At 35.5% G+C, this 19,076-nt stretch overlaps 3 protein-coding genes and 1 pseudogene across 4 annotated transcripts; all 4 read left to right on the forward strand.

The window, feature by feature from the left end:
• The first annotated feature begins 1,051 nt into the window (after positions 1-1,051).
• On the forward strand, positions 1,052-4,576 carry LOC132168063 (monooxygenase 2-like). Its single transcript, XM_059579131.1, has 6 exons — positions 1,052-1,582; positions 1,670-1,816; positions 2,383-2,451; positions 3,152-3,320; positions 3,406-3,634; positions 3,785-4,576. Exons 1-6 carry the CDS (start codon positions 1,506-1,508, stop codon positions 4,354-4,356), a joined length of 1,263 nt encoding a protein of 420 aa, XP_059435114.1. The 5' UTR covers positions 1,052-1,505; the 3' UTR covers positions 4,357-4,576.
• A 2,070-nt stretch (positions 4,577-6,646) lies between these two features.
• LOC132169966 (subtilisin-like protease SBT3) lies at positions 6,647-9,341 on the forward strand (annotated as a pseudogene).
• Positions 9,342-10,969: 1,628 nt separating this feature from the next.
• Positions 10,970-15,592, forward strand: LOC132188118 (monooxygenase 2-like). Of its 2 annotated transcripts, none has more exons than XM_059602524.1 (6): positions 10,970-11,184; positions 11,280-11,426; positions 12,856-12,924; positions 13,213-13,381; positions 13,679-13,907; positions 14,876-15,592. In XM_059602524.1, the coding sequence occupies exons 1-6, from the start codon at positions 11,111-11,113 to the stop codon at positions 15,430-15,432; spliced, it is 1,245 nt and encodes a 414-aa protein (XP_059458507.1). In that variant the 5' UTR covers positions 10,970-11,110; the 3' UTR covers positions 15,433-15,592. The 2 variants fall into 2 exon arrangements, with proteins under 2 accessions (XP_059458507.1, XP_059458513.1); XM_059602530.1 differs by having other exon boundaries at positions 10,971-11,184; positions 13,216-13,381.
• A 519-nt stretch (positions 15,593-16,111) lies between these two features.
• Positions 16,112-19,037, forward strand: LOC132166781 (monooxygenase 2-like). The gene is made up of 6 exons (XM_059577670.1): positions 16,112-16,206; positions 16,315-16,461; positions 16,599-16,658; positions 17,426-17,591; positions 17,688-17,916; positions 18,359-19,037. Exons 1-6 carry the CDS (start codon positions 16,127-16,129, stop codon positions 18,895-18,897), a joined length of 1,221 nt encoding a protein of 406 aa, XP_059433653.1. The 5' UTR covers positions 16,112-16,126; the 3' UTR covers positions 18,898-19,037.
• Positions 19,038-19,076: the final 39 nt, after the last annotated feature.

Genomic DNA, 19,076 nt, shown 5'->3' on the forward strand with positions numbered 1-19,076 from the left:
TATTCTCCAGTCCATAATGGATTGGAGAGGATCCTGTTCCCTAAAAATTGAAATTTTCTTAAAAATTTCAATGAATTTAGATCCTCATAAAATATGGTATCTACCCGATTGAATTATCTCTTGATGACCACATTTAAGAGGAGATCAAAGAGAATTAATTTGTAAAGCATTAAAAAATTCATACTCCATTGTAGGTATACTACTTGCATCGAAAGTCATTTTTGTAGTTGGTGGGCTGATGTAAATGAATATTTGGGTTTTAGGCTTTAGCAAATACAAAGCATGTGGCAAGCAGGCTGCCTGTAATCTTATCAACTTGTCACCTCGGTCCAGCCAACTTTTAAAGACAAGTGCCTGAGGCAATGGATCCACGGGACCTAAAGATTTAAAAATTTCTCTTAAAATTAACTTTAATATTTTTATTTTTAAATCACGTCAATTTATTTTTATTATTATTCAAATAAAAGAATTATTATAAAATAATTTTTTTTATTTTTTTATACAAAATATTCTTCTTCTTTTTCACATTAATTAAATCTGCTACAGTTTTGGTCCACTTCTTTTTTCAAATCCTTTGCCAACTATAGGTTGTGTTTGCCAAGAGGCTGGACCAGACCAAGACCTCAATCCCAAAAAAACTTTCTCAAAATTAACCATAACATTCTTACTTTTTACATCATATCGATTACTTTTTATTACTATTCAAATAAAAAAATACTACAAAACAAAATTTTTACTTTTTTATACAAAATATTCTTACTTTTTTCATTCATATCAATTAAATATGATACAATATCATTATACTCCCTTTTTTTGTCATTCCTTTGCCAAACACATCCGTAAAGACTAGTGGCCAACTTTTCTTTTGGCAGCCGCCTGTGGGTTTTTGGACTATTATTACTACGTCATTGGTGATCCTCTTTGATCACATGCAAACCATAGCCCAAAGCAAAAGAGACAAAACTAATAACATAACATAATGATAATATAATAGATTATCAATTATAAATCTCGGTCCAACAATTTCAGTGTACCAGCTGCCGCCGCAGCAAGAGATACAGGAGACACAGAAATTCTGCAATACACTTAAGAATTCTGTCACATATCTCAATATTACGTATGCGCTTCCATAATCAATCAACCTGTGGTTATTGGGAGCAGCTACCAGTCGCCAGTCACCGGTCGTCATAGTATGTTTGAGATTCTATTCAAAAAATAATTTTTTATTTGATACAAGTTTTTAGATATTAAGCTTTCGTCTTCGACGCAAATAAAATGAGTGGTTTATATGGGTCAATAGCTCAAAAGTGAGCAGGATCAAAGACTTACAAGCAATCCCCTGTTCCACTCTGAGGTCTTATGCACCGACTTGTTCGTAACCTTCCAACCACCTTCCCATCTAGGACACAAATTCATTTCAAAGTGATACTATATATACATATATATTATATATATAGTGTAGATTTAGCAATCATCCCCTTCACCACAGAAACAGGAGCCAAAATATGATGGAAACAGGGGAAGACATTGTGATTGTTGGAGCTGGAATTGCTGGTCTTACAACATCCTTAGGACTTCATAGGTACTCTTCTCTCTCTCTCTCTCTCTCTCTCACATGCGTATTTAAGATTGTAAAGAAGGCAAATATATATGTATATGTATGTTGTAGGTTGGGAATTCGAAGCTTAGTGTTGGAATCCTCGGATGGATTGAGGGTCACTGGATTTGCCTTCACGACATGGACAAATGCTTGGAGGGCATTAGATGCTGTTGGCCTTGGTGACTCCCTCCGACAACATCATCAAAGGCTTTATGGGTAACTAGGCTTCACCCTTATCTCTTCATTATTGCCACCTTAATTAGCTTAATTACCACTATGCATATGGTGTTATAATTGGTGAAGCTTTGGCCTTTCAATACAGTTTATAACAGATTTTATTTCTTAAAGAAGCTTTATATCTTTGGGGGCCTTAATCCGTCGCCTTAACTGCCTAACGATTGAGCCAGCCCAAGTTTCCCAAGTTTACATAGTAAATGCCAACTTGATAAATTATGGATATATATACTTCTACAAAGGTTTTGGTTTTAGTATTGGTTTATTGATCCAAATGGTTAATTATAGGTCTAATGATTAGTTGCCGGTCCATATTAATACTAATAAATTACGAGGACCTCTTTCAAATTACTTTAAAAAGGGTAAAATTGTCATTTTACTTTACTCTTTTTTTTTTTTTTTTTTTGACAATTTTATCCTTATAAAACAAAGTACAGGCTCCTCCCTCCTTTAGCCCCCAAAATATTATGAATAATTTTTCATGTTAAAAGCATGAAACTGACCAATCCCCAGCACATTATGTAACTAGCTCTACAATTTATTTGCAGGAATGTGACTAGCTCTACAATTTCAGGACATCAAACCTCAGATACGTCATTTGAAGCTAAAGGAAAACGGTGAGTTTTACAGCAGTACTGCCAATAGTAATAGTGCCTCTATAGCATAAAACCTCTAGGTGGCTTGGTGTTTTTCCCACCCCCATTTCTTTGATGGTACAAATTTTGAACTGTCAAGAATAAGTAAGCGGATTCAAGTGTTGAGAGTAGAGAAGTTTTATTATTATTATTATTATTGAAAACCAATGAGAATACGTACTACGGCCTAAGCCGTCCTTATTAGGCTTATATAAAAAATAGTCTTAAACCTAGTAAAACACAAAATAAAATACACAGTCGCGATCTCGTTTGGAAGAGTAATTTCAAGTTTGATTAGGAAATGCGACATAACCCTACGAACACTCTAAAAACCATCCTTGGTCTGACGGAGAGTGATTTAGACTCTAATTGGACACCTTAGGAATAAGTTCTCGGTTGAATGGGATCCGGCAGCAATACTGACAGGCCGGATGCCTCGGGTCTTAGAGCTGATCTCGTTTGAATGCGGACCGACCGCCACTTCAATTGAAGCTCTCAAGAATTTCCCCCGAAGCTCATCTAGTAGATGGGTTCGAATGAGAATTGTTATGAGCACATGTAAAAAAATATATATATTATTGGCCATTTTGTTTGTATACGATACTGACAATTTGATTTTGATATTTATAATCATATATAGTTGAAGTGTTTAAGAGCCGGATTATTGGTGTGTGATGTGCAGTGCTGGGGAGCACGAAATTCGTTGTGTTCAAAGGAAGTTGTTGTTGGAAAGCCTTGCAAAGGAGCTTCCAATTGGCACAATTAGGTACTCTTCCAAGGTGGTTTCTATAGAGGAATCAGGCTTCTATAAGCTTTTGCATCTTGCTGATGGAACCATTCTCAAAACCAAGGTAATTTTTTATATATTTCCTTGGAATTTTTTTCTTTAGTATAATTACTCAGACCTTATTAGAGTATCCTCTTTGTGAATGGAAGGTGTTGATTGGGTGTGATGGAGTGAACTCAGTGGTGTCAAAATGGCTGGGGTTGAAGAAAGCAGCATTCACAGGGAGATGTGCCATAAGGGGGTGTGTAGATTTCAAGCAGAGGCATGGGTTTGGTCCAAAGCTCATGCAGTTCCATGGCAAAGGTTTTCGATCTGGTTTTATTCCTTGTGATGATCAAACCGTCTACTGGGCTTTCACTTGGACTCCCTCTGGCAAAGGTCAACCATTTTCCCCGACCGATCAGTTTAAGTTTTTAGAATAACTGGTGATTTAATGCATGTATTTTGGAACTTCGTAATATATTGTTCACTTCTAGCATTTATGTGTAGCATTGTCACAATTGTTATCCATATTTACATATCTTGCAGAGAATGATGAGATAGAAGATAATCCAGCTGAAATGAAGCGACTTGTGTTAAGCAAGCTAGAAAAGGTGCCTGATGAAATAAGGGCAATTATTGAAGACACTGATCTGGAGGGTATTATTTTATCCCCATTAATGTACAGACATCCATGGGAGCTTCTTTGGGGAAACATCAGCAAAGGCAATGTCTGTGTTGCTGGTGATGCACTCCACCCCATGACCCCAGACATTGGCCAAGGTGGTTGTGCTGCCTTGGAAGATGGTGTTGTTTTGGCAAGGTGTCTTGCCAATGCCTTGTTGAAAGAGCAGCCAAGTGAGAAAACAAAAGAGAAAGCTGAAAGAGAAAGAGAGGAATACAAGAGGATTGAGATGGGGCTGAAGAATTATGCAAAGGAAAGGAGATGGAGAAGCATTGACCTCATTACTACAGCTTATATGGTTGGTTTTATCCAGGAGGGTGAAAGTAGTGTGACGAACTTCATAAGGGATAAAATATTGGCTGCTTACTTGGGTGGATTTCTGTTGAAAAAATCTGATTTTGATTGTGGGAAGCTCAGCATTTCCAATTCGGAGTAGTTTATTAGTATTTAATTTTCAAGAGTTAATGGTATTAAAATTATGTTAGGCAAGTTATAACAAATGCGTGTTGCCATAGGGTTTAGGCGTAGTTTATTTAAACATGCATTGTACTCCAGTTATGAAAGCGGTTTTTTTTTTTTTTTTTTTATCTGTAAGAATGTTTTGTCAAAAAGATTGAAATGGCCAAATTTGAATCACCAATCACAGTGTAGAGGATTTCTTTGGGCAATTATATTTTGTTAGGAATCTCCATATCATAAAATGAATACCGTGGGAGTTATGCAAATTAAGAAATTTGTTCTTCATTTCAAAAGAATTTTGGTGTTTTTTCTTCTACCATAATTGTCAAGATAATAGAACTAATTCGTACCCACTTGTTGGGTGCCGCTTCATGACTCGATATTGGGTCGATTGACTAGTCGACCTAAGTACAATTGCAGGACACCACACTAAATCCCGTCTTTTAGCACGCCAGTAATGCTTTCAGTTTCCGTGATCACAACATGAGGTGATCGTTTACAAGAGTCACGAGACTTAAAATACACAGCAATATTAGAGAGCGTCCAATAAAACTATAAAAGCGTGAGAGAACCTCCAATAAAAGTGTGCCATGTGGCTAGCGGTTGTGGAAAATCTGCTATAAAAAAGCAAACCCTTAACCATGGGTGGGGGAATTAGCTTATTCTTGATCATGTGATTCATTTTTATGCCAGCTTCTTTGCTAATGTAGGTTTCCCATTTGCGAACTTCAGATCTCATTTTGGCCACATTGGATTTGACAATAGAGAAATTTTGGTGTTTCTGGCCCATGTGAGCCTCTAATGCTGTTGGGCTTCTGTTGAGTATTTCATTTATTGGTGTTGGCCCATCGCTGGACGGCTGGAGGATACTTGGGCCTATTGAATCTGTTGAACCAGTCGAGACGGGTTGTGGGCTTGGATCCAATTTGGTGCGCTTCCCCTTAACTCTCATGGGTCTTCATAATCCCATAATTAAACATTGGCTAGATTATTGGCTATCCATAATAACATACTATTTGAATGATGGACCCTCCATATAACATACTAGTTGAATGGTGTACAATAAGACCTCATCAGGATGTAATTCATCAGTGTACAATACGAAATTAAATGGTTAAAGTTGAAAAATCTAACCCGTTTACTGAATGAATTAGGATTAGAGTTGACATATATAATCTTATATCCATGTTTTGACATAATCTAAACCCGACACGTGACATAATAGTAGACAATTTTTGATATAACTCGTGAACCCGACACGAACTGAATACAAAATTGGAAAATTAAGATTAAGAGGTTTGATTCGTTTAATTAAATGAAAAAATAAATTATTATCTAATTCCTTGATAGTCAACTACTCAACTATCTGATTCCTTAATATGAAGTATAGTGATTTCAGGATAGGTTTAGGCCTTCAAAGGAGAAAGACATATGAGAGAGAAAATAACCATTTTTTCCGTCTCATGAAAAAGGTAAGAGAATGGAAATAGACTTTTGATCTTTAAACAAAGCATGCTACACATGTACACATGGCCTCCACGTCAATAGGGCATATATTAATTCGTGCTTTTTTGTCCCTTCTTAAAATGAAAAGTCATGTTCCAAAGATCCGGTGTCTCTTGTATTTTAATGTATCTAACGATGTAAATAATGATGCATTTTTAAAAAAATAAAAAAATAAATGCGCTGACATTAGGTTTCTACCCTTTTTCAATTACAAAGAAACGGTATATATTTGTGAGCTTTTTTTTTTTCTTTTTTTTTTTGAACTATTTGACTTATTTAAGAGAAAGATGAGCAAGTTTAAATTTACTTTAAGCCTGTCATCAATTAACTAGATTGGTATGACATGCTAAAATAGTGCTATGTCTTTTCGAGTTTATTTCAAAGCATTAATGTCTTTCTGCCTTGAAAGGTAATATAGAGAAAACTAATCTAAAGAAATAGAGAGCAAATTGCATTAGAGCTAGCCCAATGAATTGTTAATTACATGGGATTGTCTATATAATTTAATTAGCTTGATTCCCTTATGATTTGCAAATAATTTGACTTTGCATTTACCAATATAAGGCATTCCTAGGTACTAATTGTTAGAAAATATATATTTTATTTTAAAATAAGATCCAATTTCTCCTAGATAAATATTCTGTTTTCGTCCTTATTCAATTTGTCTAAGTAAAACCCACCATATTCACAATTATAAATAACCAAATGATCTGCAAACATATACAACTACAAGGCAAAATTCTTCTTGCTGTTTCAGAAATATGGGGCTTGATGATAGGGTTTTCATACCATATTTGTTCTGCCTTGTGTGGGGTTTCTTTATTTTCAACCCTAAATTATCGTCAGCACAAAGGGTAACATATATTGTTCACATGGACAACTCTTTCATGCCCAAGCCCTTCATTACCCAGTAAGAATGGTACTTCTCTGTTGTTAATTCCCTTGAGCCTGCAAATCAAACATTATCAGACACTCCAATGGTTTTATACACTTATGATACAGCTCTTCATGGTTTCAGTGCCCTTTTATCTCCAGATGAATTCAAGGCTTTAAAGAATATATCTGGGTTCATTTCAGCTTATAGTGACAAGATAGTCACACTTGACACAACCCACAGCCAAGAATTCCTCTCCCTCACTCCCTCTATAGGCCTATGGCCGGCCTCTAGCTACGGCGAAGACGTTATCATTGGCATCATTGACAGCGGTGTGTGGCCAGAGAGCGAGAGCTTCAAAGGAGATGGAATGGCTGCCGGAGTTCCGAGGTGGTGGAAGGGGAGATGTGAAGGAGGAGAAAATTTTAATTGCTCCATGTGTAACTCCAAGCTTATAGGAGCTAGATACTTCAACAAGGGTGCATTAGCCTCACATCCAAGCACTGATGTACATGTTCCATTCATGAATTCTGCTAGAGATGATTTGGGACATGGAACACAAACTTCCTCCATAGCTGCCGGAAACTTTGTAAGCGGTGCTTCTTTTTTCGGCTACACAAATGGAACAGCCAAAGGTGTTGCTCCACGTGCTAAGGTTGCCATGTACAAAGTCTACTGGGATGTAGGAGGCTATGCCTCTGATGTTTTTGCAGGTATTATTAAATCATCACTTATTCCAATAGTTTAAGCTAATAAAGAGTAAATTTAATCACTTTAATCGATTAGTAAACATTGTAAACTGATATACGACTCTTATATAACTAATTGATTCTCACTGTTACATTATCCCAGTTGTATGGAAGTCATATATATATATATTTGGAATATTTAATTAACATAGGAGGTGAATGAAGGAGACATATGGTTCAAACTCAGAACCTCTGATGTGATTCACCATTTATCTCAAAAGCTTAAAAACTTAATACGTAGAATATTTAATTGAAATAAGATATGAATGACGGAGACATAGTTCAAACTCATGACTATACCATATGTAAAATCATCATTTATCTCAAAAGCTTAAATTAATAGAAATGAATAAATTTAATAATTTAATCAATATTTTAACAGGTATCCCATTGCTGATGGTGTTGATGTACTTTCCATCTCCATGGGTTTTGATGGAGTGCCAATGTATGAGGATCCTATAGCAATAGCATCATTTGCTGCCATGGAGAGGGGCGTGTCGGTTTCAACTTCAGCAGGAAATGGAGGTGTCCGGCCGCTCGGTTCATTACATAATGGGATCCCATGGGTTTTGACCGTTGGAGCCGGCACCATTGATCGTTCGTTTGCCGGAATTTTGACCCTTGGAAATGGTCAAACCATCATTGGATGGACCATGTTCCCTGCCAGCAATGATCTACAAAATTTCACACTGGTGTACAATAAGACCTCATCAGGATGTAATTCATCAGTGTCAATGGATGAAGCCAAAGCGCATCCTAGCCTCTTCATATGTGATGATATCATGTCTCCCAACTATCAAATGCAAAATATAATCAGATCAAACATGTGGGGCATATTCATCCATGATTTTCCTCTGTTCAAGGTTTCTGTTCCTGGTGTTGTTATTAGCTCCAAAGATGCATCAGCTGTAATTAGTTATGCAACAAATGCTTCTAATCCCATTGCCAGCCTAAAGTTTAACCAAACATTTCTACATTCAGTGCAAGCACCAGCTGTGGCATACTCCTCAACAGGCCCTGCATTCAGCTATCAAGGCATCTTGAAGCCTGATATAATAGCACCTGGGTTTCATGTTTTGGCTTCCAAGTTTACCAGTTGCTGGAATTGGACCAAATGATTTCTTATTCAATGGCTACAATATACTGTCTGGGACATCTGCAGCTTGTGCTCATGCAGCTGGTGTGCTGGTGCTTTTGAGAGCAGCACACCCAGAATGGAGTGATTCTGCTATCAGGTCTGCCATAATAACCACTGCAAATCCTATGGATAATGCTCAGAATCCGATAAGAGACTATAGCACTTATTTGCAGCATGCTACACCTTTAGCCATGGGAGCAGGACAAATTGATCCTAATCAAGCACTAGACCCAGGTTTGATTTATGATGCAACTCCACAGGACTATGTCAACCTTTTATGTGCTATGAATTTAACCAAGAGCCAAATCTTAGCCATTACAAAATCAAGTAGGCACAATTGCTCAAACCCATCTTTTGATCTTAATTACCCATCATTTGTTGCTTTATACTACAGTACCAATGTGACAATATCAATGGTTCAAAAGAATCAGAGGACTGTGACCAATGTTGGAAAGGGCTCGACAACTTACACAGCCATGGTGACAGCACCAGAAGGTTCTGCAGTTCAAATCACACCAAAGAGATTGGTCTTAGCAAAGAAATATGAGAAGAAGTCCTACACAGTTACTATACAGTATAAAGGGCTAGGAAATCAGCAGGTTTCATCTGGTGCACTTGTTTGGGTTGAAGAAAATGGAAAGCATACAGTTAGAAGTCCCATTGTAGTAGCACCTATGATGCATTTTGTAATTTAGTGGACATTTAGTGCTAGAAACTACACTTTTATCTTACCATTATTTTACTATGCGGATGCAGTAGTGTTAATAAGCCGCCCTTGGATTAGGCATCATTGTTAAAATAATAATAATAATAATAATAATAATAATAATAATAATAAAAATAAAAATAAAAAAGGTTGATTGACATTACCACAATGATCAGTAGGATGGAATAATGGTGGGACAAAAATGTAGTTTTTAGCATTACTCTTAGTTGACATGTATGAAAATTGGTAATGTTATATATTATACTCATATCCCACCTCTATTTCATTGGACTGATGTGGCCTTTGGATTTTTTTTTTTTTTTTTTTTTGTATTTATTTTTTCTTTTAACAAGGATTGATCAAAGGCCTCATGGACAGTGCAACATTAGCCAAGTGAGATAGGAGTGGAATGGGGGGTGTACGTACCATATAACATTTCTCAAATTTGTATTACAAATGTTTACGTTTGCATCGATTTGAAATTGCAATTTTGGTTTCGTGTGGCAATTCTGCACTCAGTTTCCTTCTAAGCCTATTGGTCTTCATGATTTTTTTGGAATGTTTTTAATGGTTAATTAAATAAATAGTAAACTTTTTCAGAATCTTTCTCAGCCATTGTGAGCCACGAGTCTTAGGGAATGGTAACATTACAAAAAATTAAAAGTTCGATACGTTAAATTGAAAATTTTTTAACTTTAAAAAAATATTGTAAAAGTGATGAAAGTTAAGAGGATTAACTAAAGTTTTTCTTCTCTTTTATTATCATTAATCAGCTTAAACATTTGAATAAGTAGTTTGAATGCTCTAACAAAACTCATTGACGATCAAACATGGAGGCTGATACTATATATATATATATATCCACCCTTTCAAACCAAAGTTTGATAATGATGATCAAACATGGAGGCTAATACTATATATATGGATCCCTTTCAAACCAAAGTTTGATAAAGATGTAAGCAGCCTCTAGCTACTAGAGTTCAAAAGATATTTTTTTAAAGGGTTAATTTTATTTTAAACCCTGAATTATCACGCAATTTGACAAACTTCCTTAAACTTTAAAATTTCTCAATTTGAACAATTGAACTTTCAATTGCAGTCAATTTACCCTCTCTGTCAATTTTTTCCATTAAAACTCTTAAAAAGACAAAATTACCCTTCAATTTTCTTTTTATAAAATTTTAAAAAAAAAAAAATGAAAAAAAATGGGGAAAAAATTGGAAAAAAAAAAAAAAAAAAGTCACAAGGTGTCCCAACCGTGGGTCATCTTGTGATTTTTTTTGTTATATAATATATATTTTTTATTTTTTAATTTGAAATTAATGGTAAATTTGAAATTTTATAAAAAAAGTTAAGAATATAAATGTTATTATCTCACTTTTAATATTTAAAATCTGACGAAGGAGTTCAACTTATTAAATCGCCTAATAATTTAAGGACGTAAAGCTAAGTTACCTCTCTTTTTTTTTTTTTTTCTTTTTTTTTTTTGGGGGTTATGTACTTCTATCAAAACATTATTCAAATTCATTCAAAAAGACAAAAAGAACACGTATTCTCTCAAAGCTTGCTTGCGTATTGGCTGTCATCATCAACTCGTCATCATTACCATCTTCCTCTTTCCTCCAATTATTTATATATAGAATCTGTATTCTCACTCTATATTTCGTGCGATCTTCTTCCCCATCCTCCTAAGTTGAGCTAATAAATTCATTCCCAAAAATAGTAAGAATTTCTCATCCACTTCAACATATTCACACCATGGAAGTAGCTGAAGACATAGTGATTGTGGGAGGTGGAGTGGCTGGACTCGCCACATCCTTAGGACTTCACAGGTACCCTTCTCTCTCTCTCTCTCTCTCTCGCTCTCTCTCTCTCTATATATATATATATGGGTATTGTGTGTGTGATTGTTAGGAGTAATTTGCAGATTGGGTATAAGAAGCATAGTATTGGAAGCATCGGATGATTTGAGGAGTGCAGGATATGCGTTGGCGACATTTACGAATGCTTGGAAGGCATTAGATGCCTTGGGAATTGGTGACCTTTTGCGGCAACACCATAAAAGGCTTCATGGGTAATTATCATTTATCACTCATCTTCTTTTTATCATTGCCGCCGGCCGGCGCCTTATCTTACAGCTGATAGGTGCTTTTGTGGTCGATGATTCAGTTTGTGGGCTCGACTCTACTACTTTTTTTCTTTTTAGAAAAAATCAACTTTACCTTTCTAATTAAGTATTATAATTTTGTCATTTTAGACTCCAAACTTTTAAACGTGACATTTTGGAAATTATTAAATTAAGACAATATAGTTCATTGGCTAAGTTTTCCATCTATTTGGACGAAATGTAAGTTACCAGACGTTTTAGCCCCAAATTGCCAAATGGTTTGGGGTGGTTTTGGCTACCCCATTCCTGCAGCCAGAGAGGGTGGTTGATGGCCCCTAAATGGGAAAACTTAGAGTCCGTTTCGTTTTGCATTTGAAAAATAAAGCTTTTAAGGGTGCGTTTGGGAGTGCGTTTTTAAAAAAATAATCTGCGATTTTAAACCAAATCGCAATTTTAAGGTGTTTGGGATTGCGATTTTAAAAACGCAAATTTTAAAATCGCAAAAAAATCTGCGATTTTCATAAGCTGATTAGAGGATGCTTATTTGAAAAAGTGCGAATTTAAAACAAAATCACGATTTCTATTAAAAAGATAGTTGGCGCAATAGTTACCTTTTTTAGAACGGGAATGAAAAAAATACCAATAATACCCACCTAAAATATATTAAAACCCTTCTTTTCTTTTCTTTTTTTTCTTCATCATCTCTATCTTGTTCATTATTATTGGTAATTTGGTCATGAAACCGCAATTATATGCTAATGTTATCCAAACATTCAATTGATAAAAAAAGTACTTTTTAGTATGCTTTACCAAACGCCTGTGCGATTTTAAAAAGTAGCGATTTTAAACACGCAATTTTTAAAAACGCAATTTTTAAAATCGCACTTATTGAAATCGCACTCCCAAACGGGCCCTAAGTCAAAAAGTGTTTTTTTTGACAATTTTTAAGCTTTTTGAACCCTTAAAAGCGCTTTTAAATTTTTTACTAAACGAGTATTTTTTTCTTCAAACGGACTTTTTGAGTATTAAAATCACTTTTAAACTCCTCAAACGCAATCTCAAACAGGTCCTTAACGGCTAGGGTAAATTGTCACAATTTGGTAGTTTGTAGGATTCAAGTCACTTTCTAAGTTTTAGAGACTTAAATGCCAAAGTGGTGAATATACTTTGAGAGATAAAGTGTATTTTTTCATTCCTTCTTTTTTTTTTGTAACAGTTAAATGTACAATAATGCAAATGGGTGATTTTTACTTCTCTGTGGTTAATTTACTGATTCAGAGAAAAAAAACAAAAAAAATAAAAAGGCTTATTATGATCTAGGATCCTATATGAACAATCAAAATCTAGCTTATGCGTAATGTAAGAATGTCACTAATGTAGAGAGATTTGAGTGCAGGAATGTGACCAAGTCAGCAATCTCGGGACTTCAAACTTCAGAATTGCCATTTCAGGCCAAAGGGAAACAGTGAGTAAACTGATATCCTCTTTTAAATTTCTGCCTACCATGTATATCTTTCCTGCCCAAGTAGATGTCATTCAATGAGCAGTTATAATTGTGATATTTGAGTTTCTCTGATAAGTGGGGGGTTGTGTGTGTTAAAGCAATGATTAAGTGATTAAATTTACTTCTTCCTATCAGTTTAAACTTTTAAGAAAACTGGTGATTTAATATGGTATCAGAGCCAAAGGTCATGGGCTTAAATCTTGACTTTGTCAATTCACCCTATTTAAATTAAATATTGTACGTGTTAAGCAGCGGAGACCATGAAGTTCGGTGTCTGAAAAGGAAGTTGCTCTTAGAAGCCCTTGCAAAGGAACTCCCAACTGGGACCATTAGGTACTCCTCCAAGGTTGTCAACATTGAGGAATCAGGCTTCTTTAAGCTGCTGCATCTTGCTGATGGAACCATCCTCAAAACAAAGGTAAACTTGTAGTATACCCCCAATGTTTTAGTGTTTTTATAATTACACCTCTAAAATTTAAAACTTTGCAATGTCGAGTAGCCAAGTGTGCGTGTTAGAATATACGATATGGTAAGATATTTATCTTTTAGAATATTGATTGAGAAATAAGAACAAGATGTAGTCCTTTTAGGAGATGTCTAACGTATCGAACCACCCTCAAATCCTTTGTGTTTTATTTTCTTTGTTCCCTTTAATTTTCTTTATCTTTATGAATTTCTTCTATTTGTCTTAATGTTGTGAATGCATGCATTAAAGGTGTTGGTTGGGAGTGATGGAGTGAACTCAGTGGTGGCAAATTGGTTGGGCTTCAAGAAACCAGCTTTTGCAGGGAGATATGCCATCAGAGGCTCTGTAGATTTCAAGCGTAGCCATGGATTTGAGCCCAAGTTCATGCAGTTCTTTGGAAAAGGTATTCGGTCGGGTGCCATCCCCATCGATGATACTACTATTTATTGGTTCATCACTTGGACTCCATCCACCCGAGGTGAGACCTTTCCCTCGTCTTGTCAAATCATTACCTATTTCAAAGTTAATTTTGTTGAAAAAAAAAAAAAAAAAAAACTAACTTTGTAAGAAATGATTGATTTAATCATCACGTGTAGGCACTCTCTCTTAATAAGTAACATCCAACACGTAGAATATTTAACTAAAATGAGGAGTTAAATTAACAGAGACAATGTTTAAATCTAGGATATTTGCTCTAATATCATATAGAAAATTATAATGAATGTAAAATATGAGAATTATAGAGAAGCAAAGAGAGAGAGAAAAGATAAAAGAAACTATTTGCGGGCTGGTTTGATGTTAGACACATACGTTCATCACTGTCAATTGCCCCAAAGGTGCTCTCATTAACTTGATTTTAGAGTAATGCTAAAAAAAGGATTAGAGCCATCCTTGTGTCTTCCCAAATGCGACGTGTCTTTTAAAATTACCAATAGAACAAAATTCAATAATAATTATCTTAAATTTAATGGTGATTTAAAAATTACATCACATTTGGGAGAACACAAGAAGGATTCTAGTCCTCTTTTTGGCGTTACTGGGAGAATACAAATATGATAAGATTTGGTTACAATCAAACCTAAATGAAAAATATTTTATTATTAACCTAATATATATATATATTCTAACAATTTCCTTGGTACTTGGGACTTTCACATTTGATTACCTTTTTTGTTCCTATAGAAAAAGAGTTAGAATAGGATCCAGAAGATACAAGAAATTAATTTTGGGGTGGTTTACTGTTAGACACATACACATACATATACATCCACCACTATAAATAGTCCTTATTTACAGAAAAACAGTGGTGGGTGGGAGAATACAAATATGAAAATCAAATCTCTAAATATAAATGAAAAATATTTTAATATCAACCTATTTTTAACAGTTTTCTTGGTACTTGGAACTTTCACATGATTATTTGATCACCTTTTTTTGTTCTTGTAGAGGAAGAGCTAGAACAGGACCCAGCTAAAGTAAAGCAACTTCTCTTGAGTAAGCTTGGAAAAGTACCTGATGAAGTAAGGGCTATTATAGAAAGCTCTGAACTGGATGGTTTTATAGCATTGCCATTGAGATACAGGCATCCATGGGAGCTTCTTTGGGGAAATATCAGCAAAGGCAATGTTTGTGTAGCCGGAGATGCACTCCACCCCTTGACACCAGACATTGGGCAAGGCGGCTGCTCCGCCTTGGAAGATAGTGTTGTTTTAGCCAGGTGTCTTGGTGAAGCTTTACTGAAAAAACCAACTGGAGAAACAAAAGAGAAAGGTGAAAAAGAAAAAGATGAATATGAGAGGATTGTGATGGGGTTGAAGAAGTATGCCAGGGAGAGGGCATGGAGAAGTATTGAGCTCATCAGTGTTTCTTATATATCTGGAATTATACAGGAGAGTCAAGGAAAAATGATGACATCCTTGAGAGACAATGCCTTGGTTGGATTCTTGGCAGGTTTCCTGTTGAAAATGGCTGATTTTGATTGTGGGAAGCTTATCATTTCTTGAATGCCAAGTTACATGCATACATATGTGTCTGTGTAAAGATATATCAAGCTAGTTTTCTTTCCTCATGAACAATAATAAATCAGATGGAGCGATTGTGTTGTTTCTCTTCAGCAGGAAAAGTCAATAATTTTGTGAATGCAATAATTATTTCTTCGTTTCATTTGAATGTTTATAGAGTGAAATGATCATAACATGTTGATTATTTTTGGTATAACAGTAATGGGTGTGACAAGTCCTGGCCCGTGTCTTATAATATAAACTAAGTTTTTAATTCTCTTCAACAAGTGAATTTCAAGAAGAAAATTAGAGTGGCTATTATGAAAACAAAGTTAGAAGTCGTGACTTTTGTTCTATACACAACATTACGTGAAATCACTATTTTAGAAACAAAACATCTCCACTAAAAATGGGTTAAAAGATCAAATAATATTTCAAATGTAAACTTGTCTGAAGTCACATTCCTTTTTTACTTTTCTGCTGAAGACTTTTGGTAGATGCTGACAAGCAGCTAGAACTGTCGTGTTTCCTTTTTCATGTCAAGATTAACACTTGAACCTAACACTTGCATTGAACAGTCGTGTACGTAACAACTTCCATCGCCGCCATATAATTAATATTGTCCCATCTTCTTTCTCTAAACCAAAGCCCCCTAATTATAAAACACCAAAAAAAAAAAAAAAACAGCTATATTTCCATGGAAGAAGTTGATCATCGAGACATTGTGATTGTGGGAGCGGGGATATCAGGCCTCACAACATCCTTGGCACTACATAGGTACAAGTACGCTAAACCAGGAGATATATATATATATAGAGAGAGAGAGAGAGAGAGAGAGAGCTCTCTGTCTATGTCGTCTCAAGTTTTAGTTATATATAAATGCAGGTTGGGAGTTGGGAGCTTAGTGTTGGAATCATGGGATAGTTTGAGAAACACAGGATTTGCCTTAACGCTGTGGACCAATGCTTGGAAAGCTTTGGATGCTGTTGCCATTGCTGACTCCCTCCGCCAACAACACTTCCTCATTCAAGGGTACTCATTGCCTTTGCCCATCACTTGTTATAGATTGAAGTGAAAAAAAATATATATATATATATATATATAAGACTTCTGTTAATGCTTATTCTTATTATTTGGTATGCAATTGAGTTCATTAAATTTGAGTGCAGAACAGTTGTGGTGTCCACAAGTTCAGGGCTTGCTACTTCGGAGACATCATTTCATGCAAAGTAAGTCAATAGATCAACATAAGAGCGCTGATTCTGCTTTTCATCCTTTCTTTTTTCTTTTGTTTTTTAAGCATTTACTAGAGTTGTTTCTTTATACTTGGACAAAATCATATTAGCATCTCATTTCAAAAATATAAAATAAAATAAAGCAATGCAGCATTTACGCACTGAACCTCAATATATAAGAAAAGCCTAGATAGTCTACAAAGATTGTAGACGTTCTCTCAAACCAAGTTGAGTCATAACTTGACCCAATCTCACTTTGACATCAATAGAACTTAATTCTAAAAAAAATTTGGTTTTAGTGACTTGCTTATAAGCCAATTTACACTTTACACCAATAAACATGAGGATTTTAATTGTGGGAGTCAAACCTATGTTCTAGTACTTACCCAATCACATGGGGATTAAACCTAAGATCATTGAATCACCACCGATGGTGATGACTTTCTCTTTCATCTTACACTAGCCTACAGCTAGATTATGTAAATCTTTGAATGAGCTATTTTCATGCGGGACAATGATCGACGGCAATTACCTGCTAGAATTGTTAGCAATTTGAACAAATAATGTGAGAGATACAATTTAAGATTTATCTGCCTAAATAGGTGGTAAGGCAGCCCAACATTTATTTGGACAAGTGTATCTTATATAAATTAAAGTCTCTTACATTACTTGTCTTAGTTATAAGCAATTCGGGCATATATTTGTTGTGCATACATGGTTTAATTGTTCATTCTTATGAGTATATCGGTTGTGATCTCAAGAGGAAGCCATGAAGTTCGATGTGTAGAAAGGAAGTTGTTGTTGGAAGCCCTTGCAAAAGAACTCCCAAGTGGCACCATTAGGTTCTCCTCCAAGGTGGTTTGCATTGAGCAATCAGGCTTCTTTAAGCTGGTGCATCTTGCTGATGGAACCATATTCAAAACAAAGGTAAAAATAATATATAAATAAAATTGTGTACTTATAATATTATTGGCTCATATCATATATGAACCGTTGATCTTTGTTCCAATTCCTGGATGAAAGGTGTTGATTGGTTGTGATGGAGTGAACTCGGTGGTGGCAAAGTGGTTGGGCTTTCAAAAGCCCATTTTTACAGGACGAACTGCCATTAGAGGCTGTAGAGAGTCCAAAGACAGCCATGGATATGGGTCCAAATCTGTGCAGTTCTTTGGGAGTGGTGTCCGGTTTGGTTGCCGCCCTTGTAATGATAACACTTTATTTTGGTATGTCACTTATGTTCCCTCCTCTCAAGGTAAACCCTCCATTCCAATTTGAGTTTATTTGTTTATACCTTAGGTATGTTAATCTAAATCGAGCAGGCAATTGAGAGAGGTTTCTGATAAGAGTTATTTGTTCGGGGCAAATAAGGATTCGCTTGAATTTAAGATTCCAAAACTTACATATGATTTAAAGATAGCGATTATAGAACGAACAATTTAAAAACGTGATTTTTAAAAATTGTAGTTTTGTTTTTAAAATCAACGTATTTGCAAATGATACATTTTCTACGATTTGGTTTAAAATTATACTTTTTGTCTTTAAAATTACAGTGTCAAACGCACTCTGAGTTTTATCAGAGATATCTCTCGGATAGACTGCAATCTGAATAGAGACTGCAGCCAATTCTAATTCCATGTTCTATATAAAATGTATTTCCTATTCTTAACTTTTTTTTCTGGTTGGTTTTCATGTAGACAAAGAGCTACAAGACAATCCAGCTAAGATGAAGCAATTTGTGTTGAGCAAACTTGAAAAGCTACCAACCCAATTGAGGACTGTCATAGAAAGAACTGAACCGGATGGGTTTACATCGTCTAGGTTATCATATAGACATCCATGGGAGTTATTCTGGGGAAATATTACCAAAGGCAATGTTTGTGTAGCGGGCGACGCGCTCCACCCCATGACGCCAGACATTGGCCAAGGCGGGGGAGCCGCCTTGGAAGACGGTGTTGCTTTAGCTAGATGTCTTGCTGAAGCCTTATTGAAAGGATCAGGTGATCAAGAAGACAAGGAGCAACATGAGAGGATTGAAATGGGGTTGAAGAAGTATGCTCAAGAGAGAAGGTGGAGAGCAATTGAACTCATCACTACATCTTATTTTGCTGGCTTTATACAACAAAGTGATGGGAAAATTATGAACTTCTTGAGAGACAAGTTCTTGGCTAAGTACCTGCGAGGGTTGCTGTTGAAGAGGGCTGATTTTGATTGTGGAAAGCTCAGCATTTCTTGAGGATGTTATGACAATAATAGAACTTGAATTAATATTAATTATTTATGAAAGATTAAGGATGCCATCTCCTCGAGTTGTAAAGGTTAAAAAATTTCCAATTTTAATGATTTATTTATCGAGGAGAAGCATGGGTTTTTTAAGACGATGTTTATTGACATAGAAAAAGCCTTTCGAGACAA

This window comes from Corylus avellana, chromosome ca1, assembly GCF_901000735.1.
Source record: "Corylus avellana chromosome ca1, CavTom2PMs-1.0".
Taxonomy (NCBI): domain Eukaryota; kingdom Viridiplantae; phylum Streptophyta; class Magnoliopsida; order Fagales; family Betulaceae; genus Corylus; species Corylus avellana.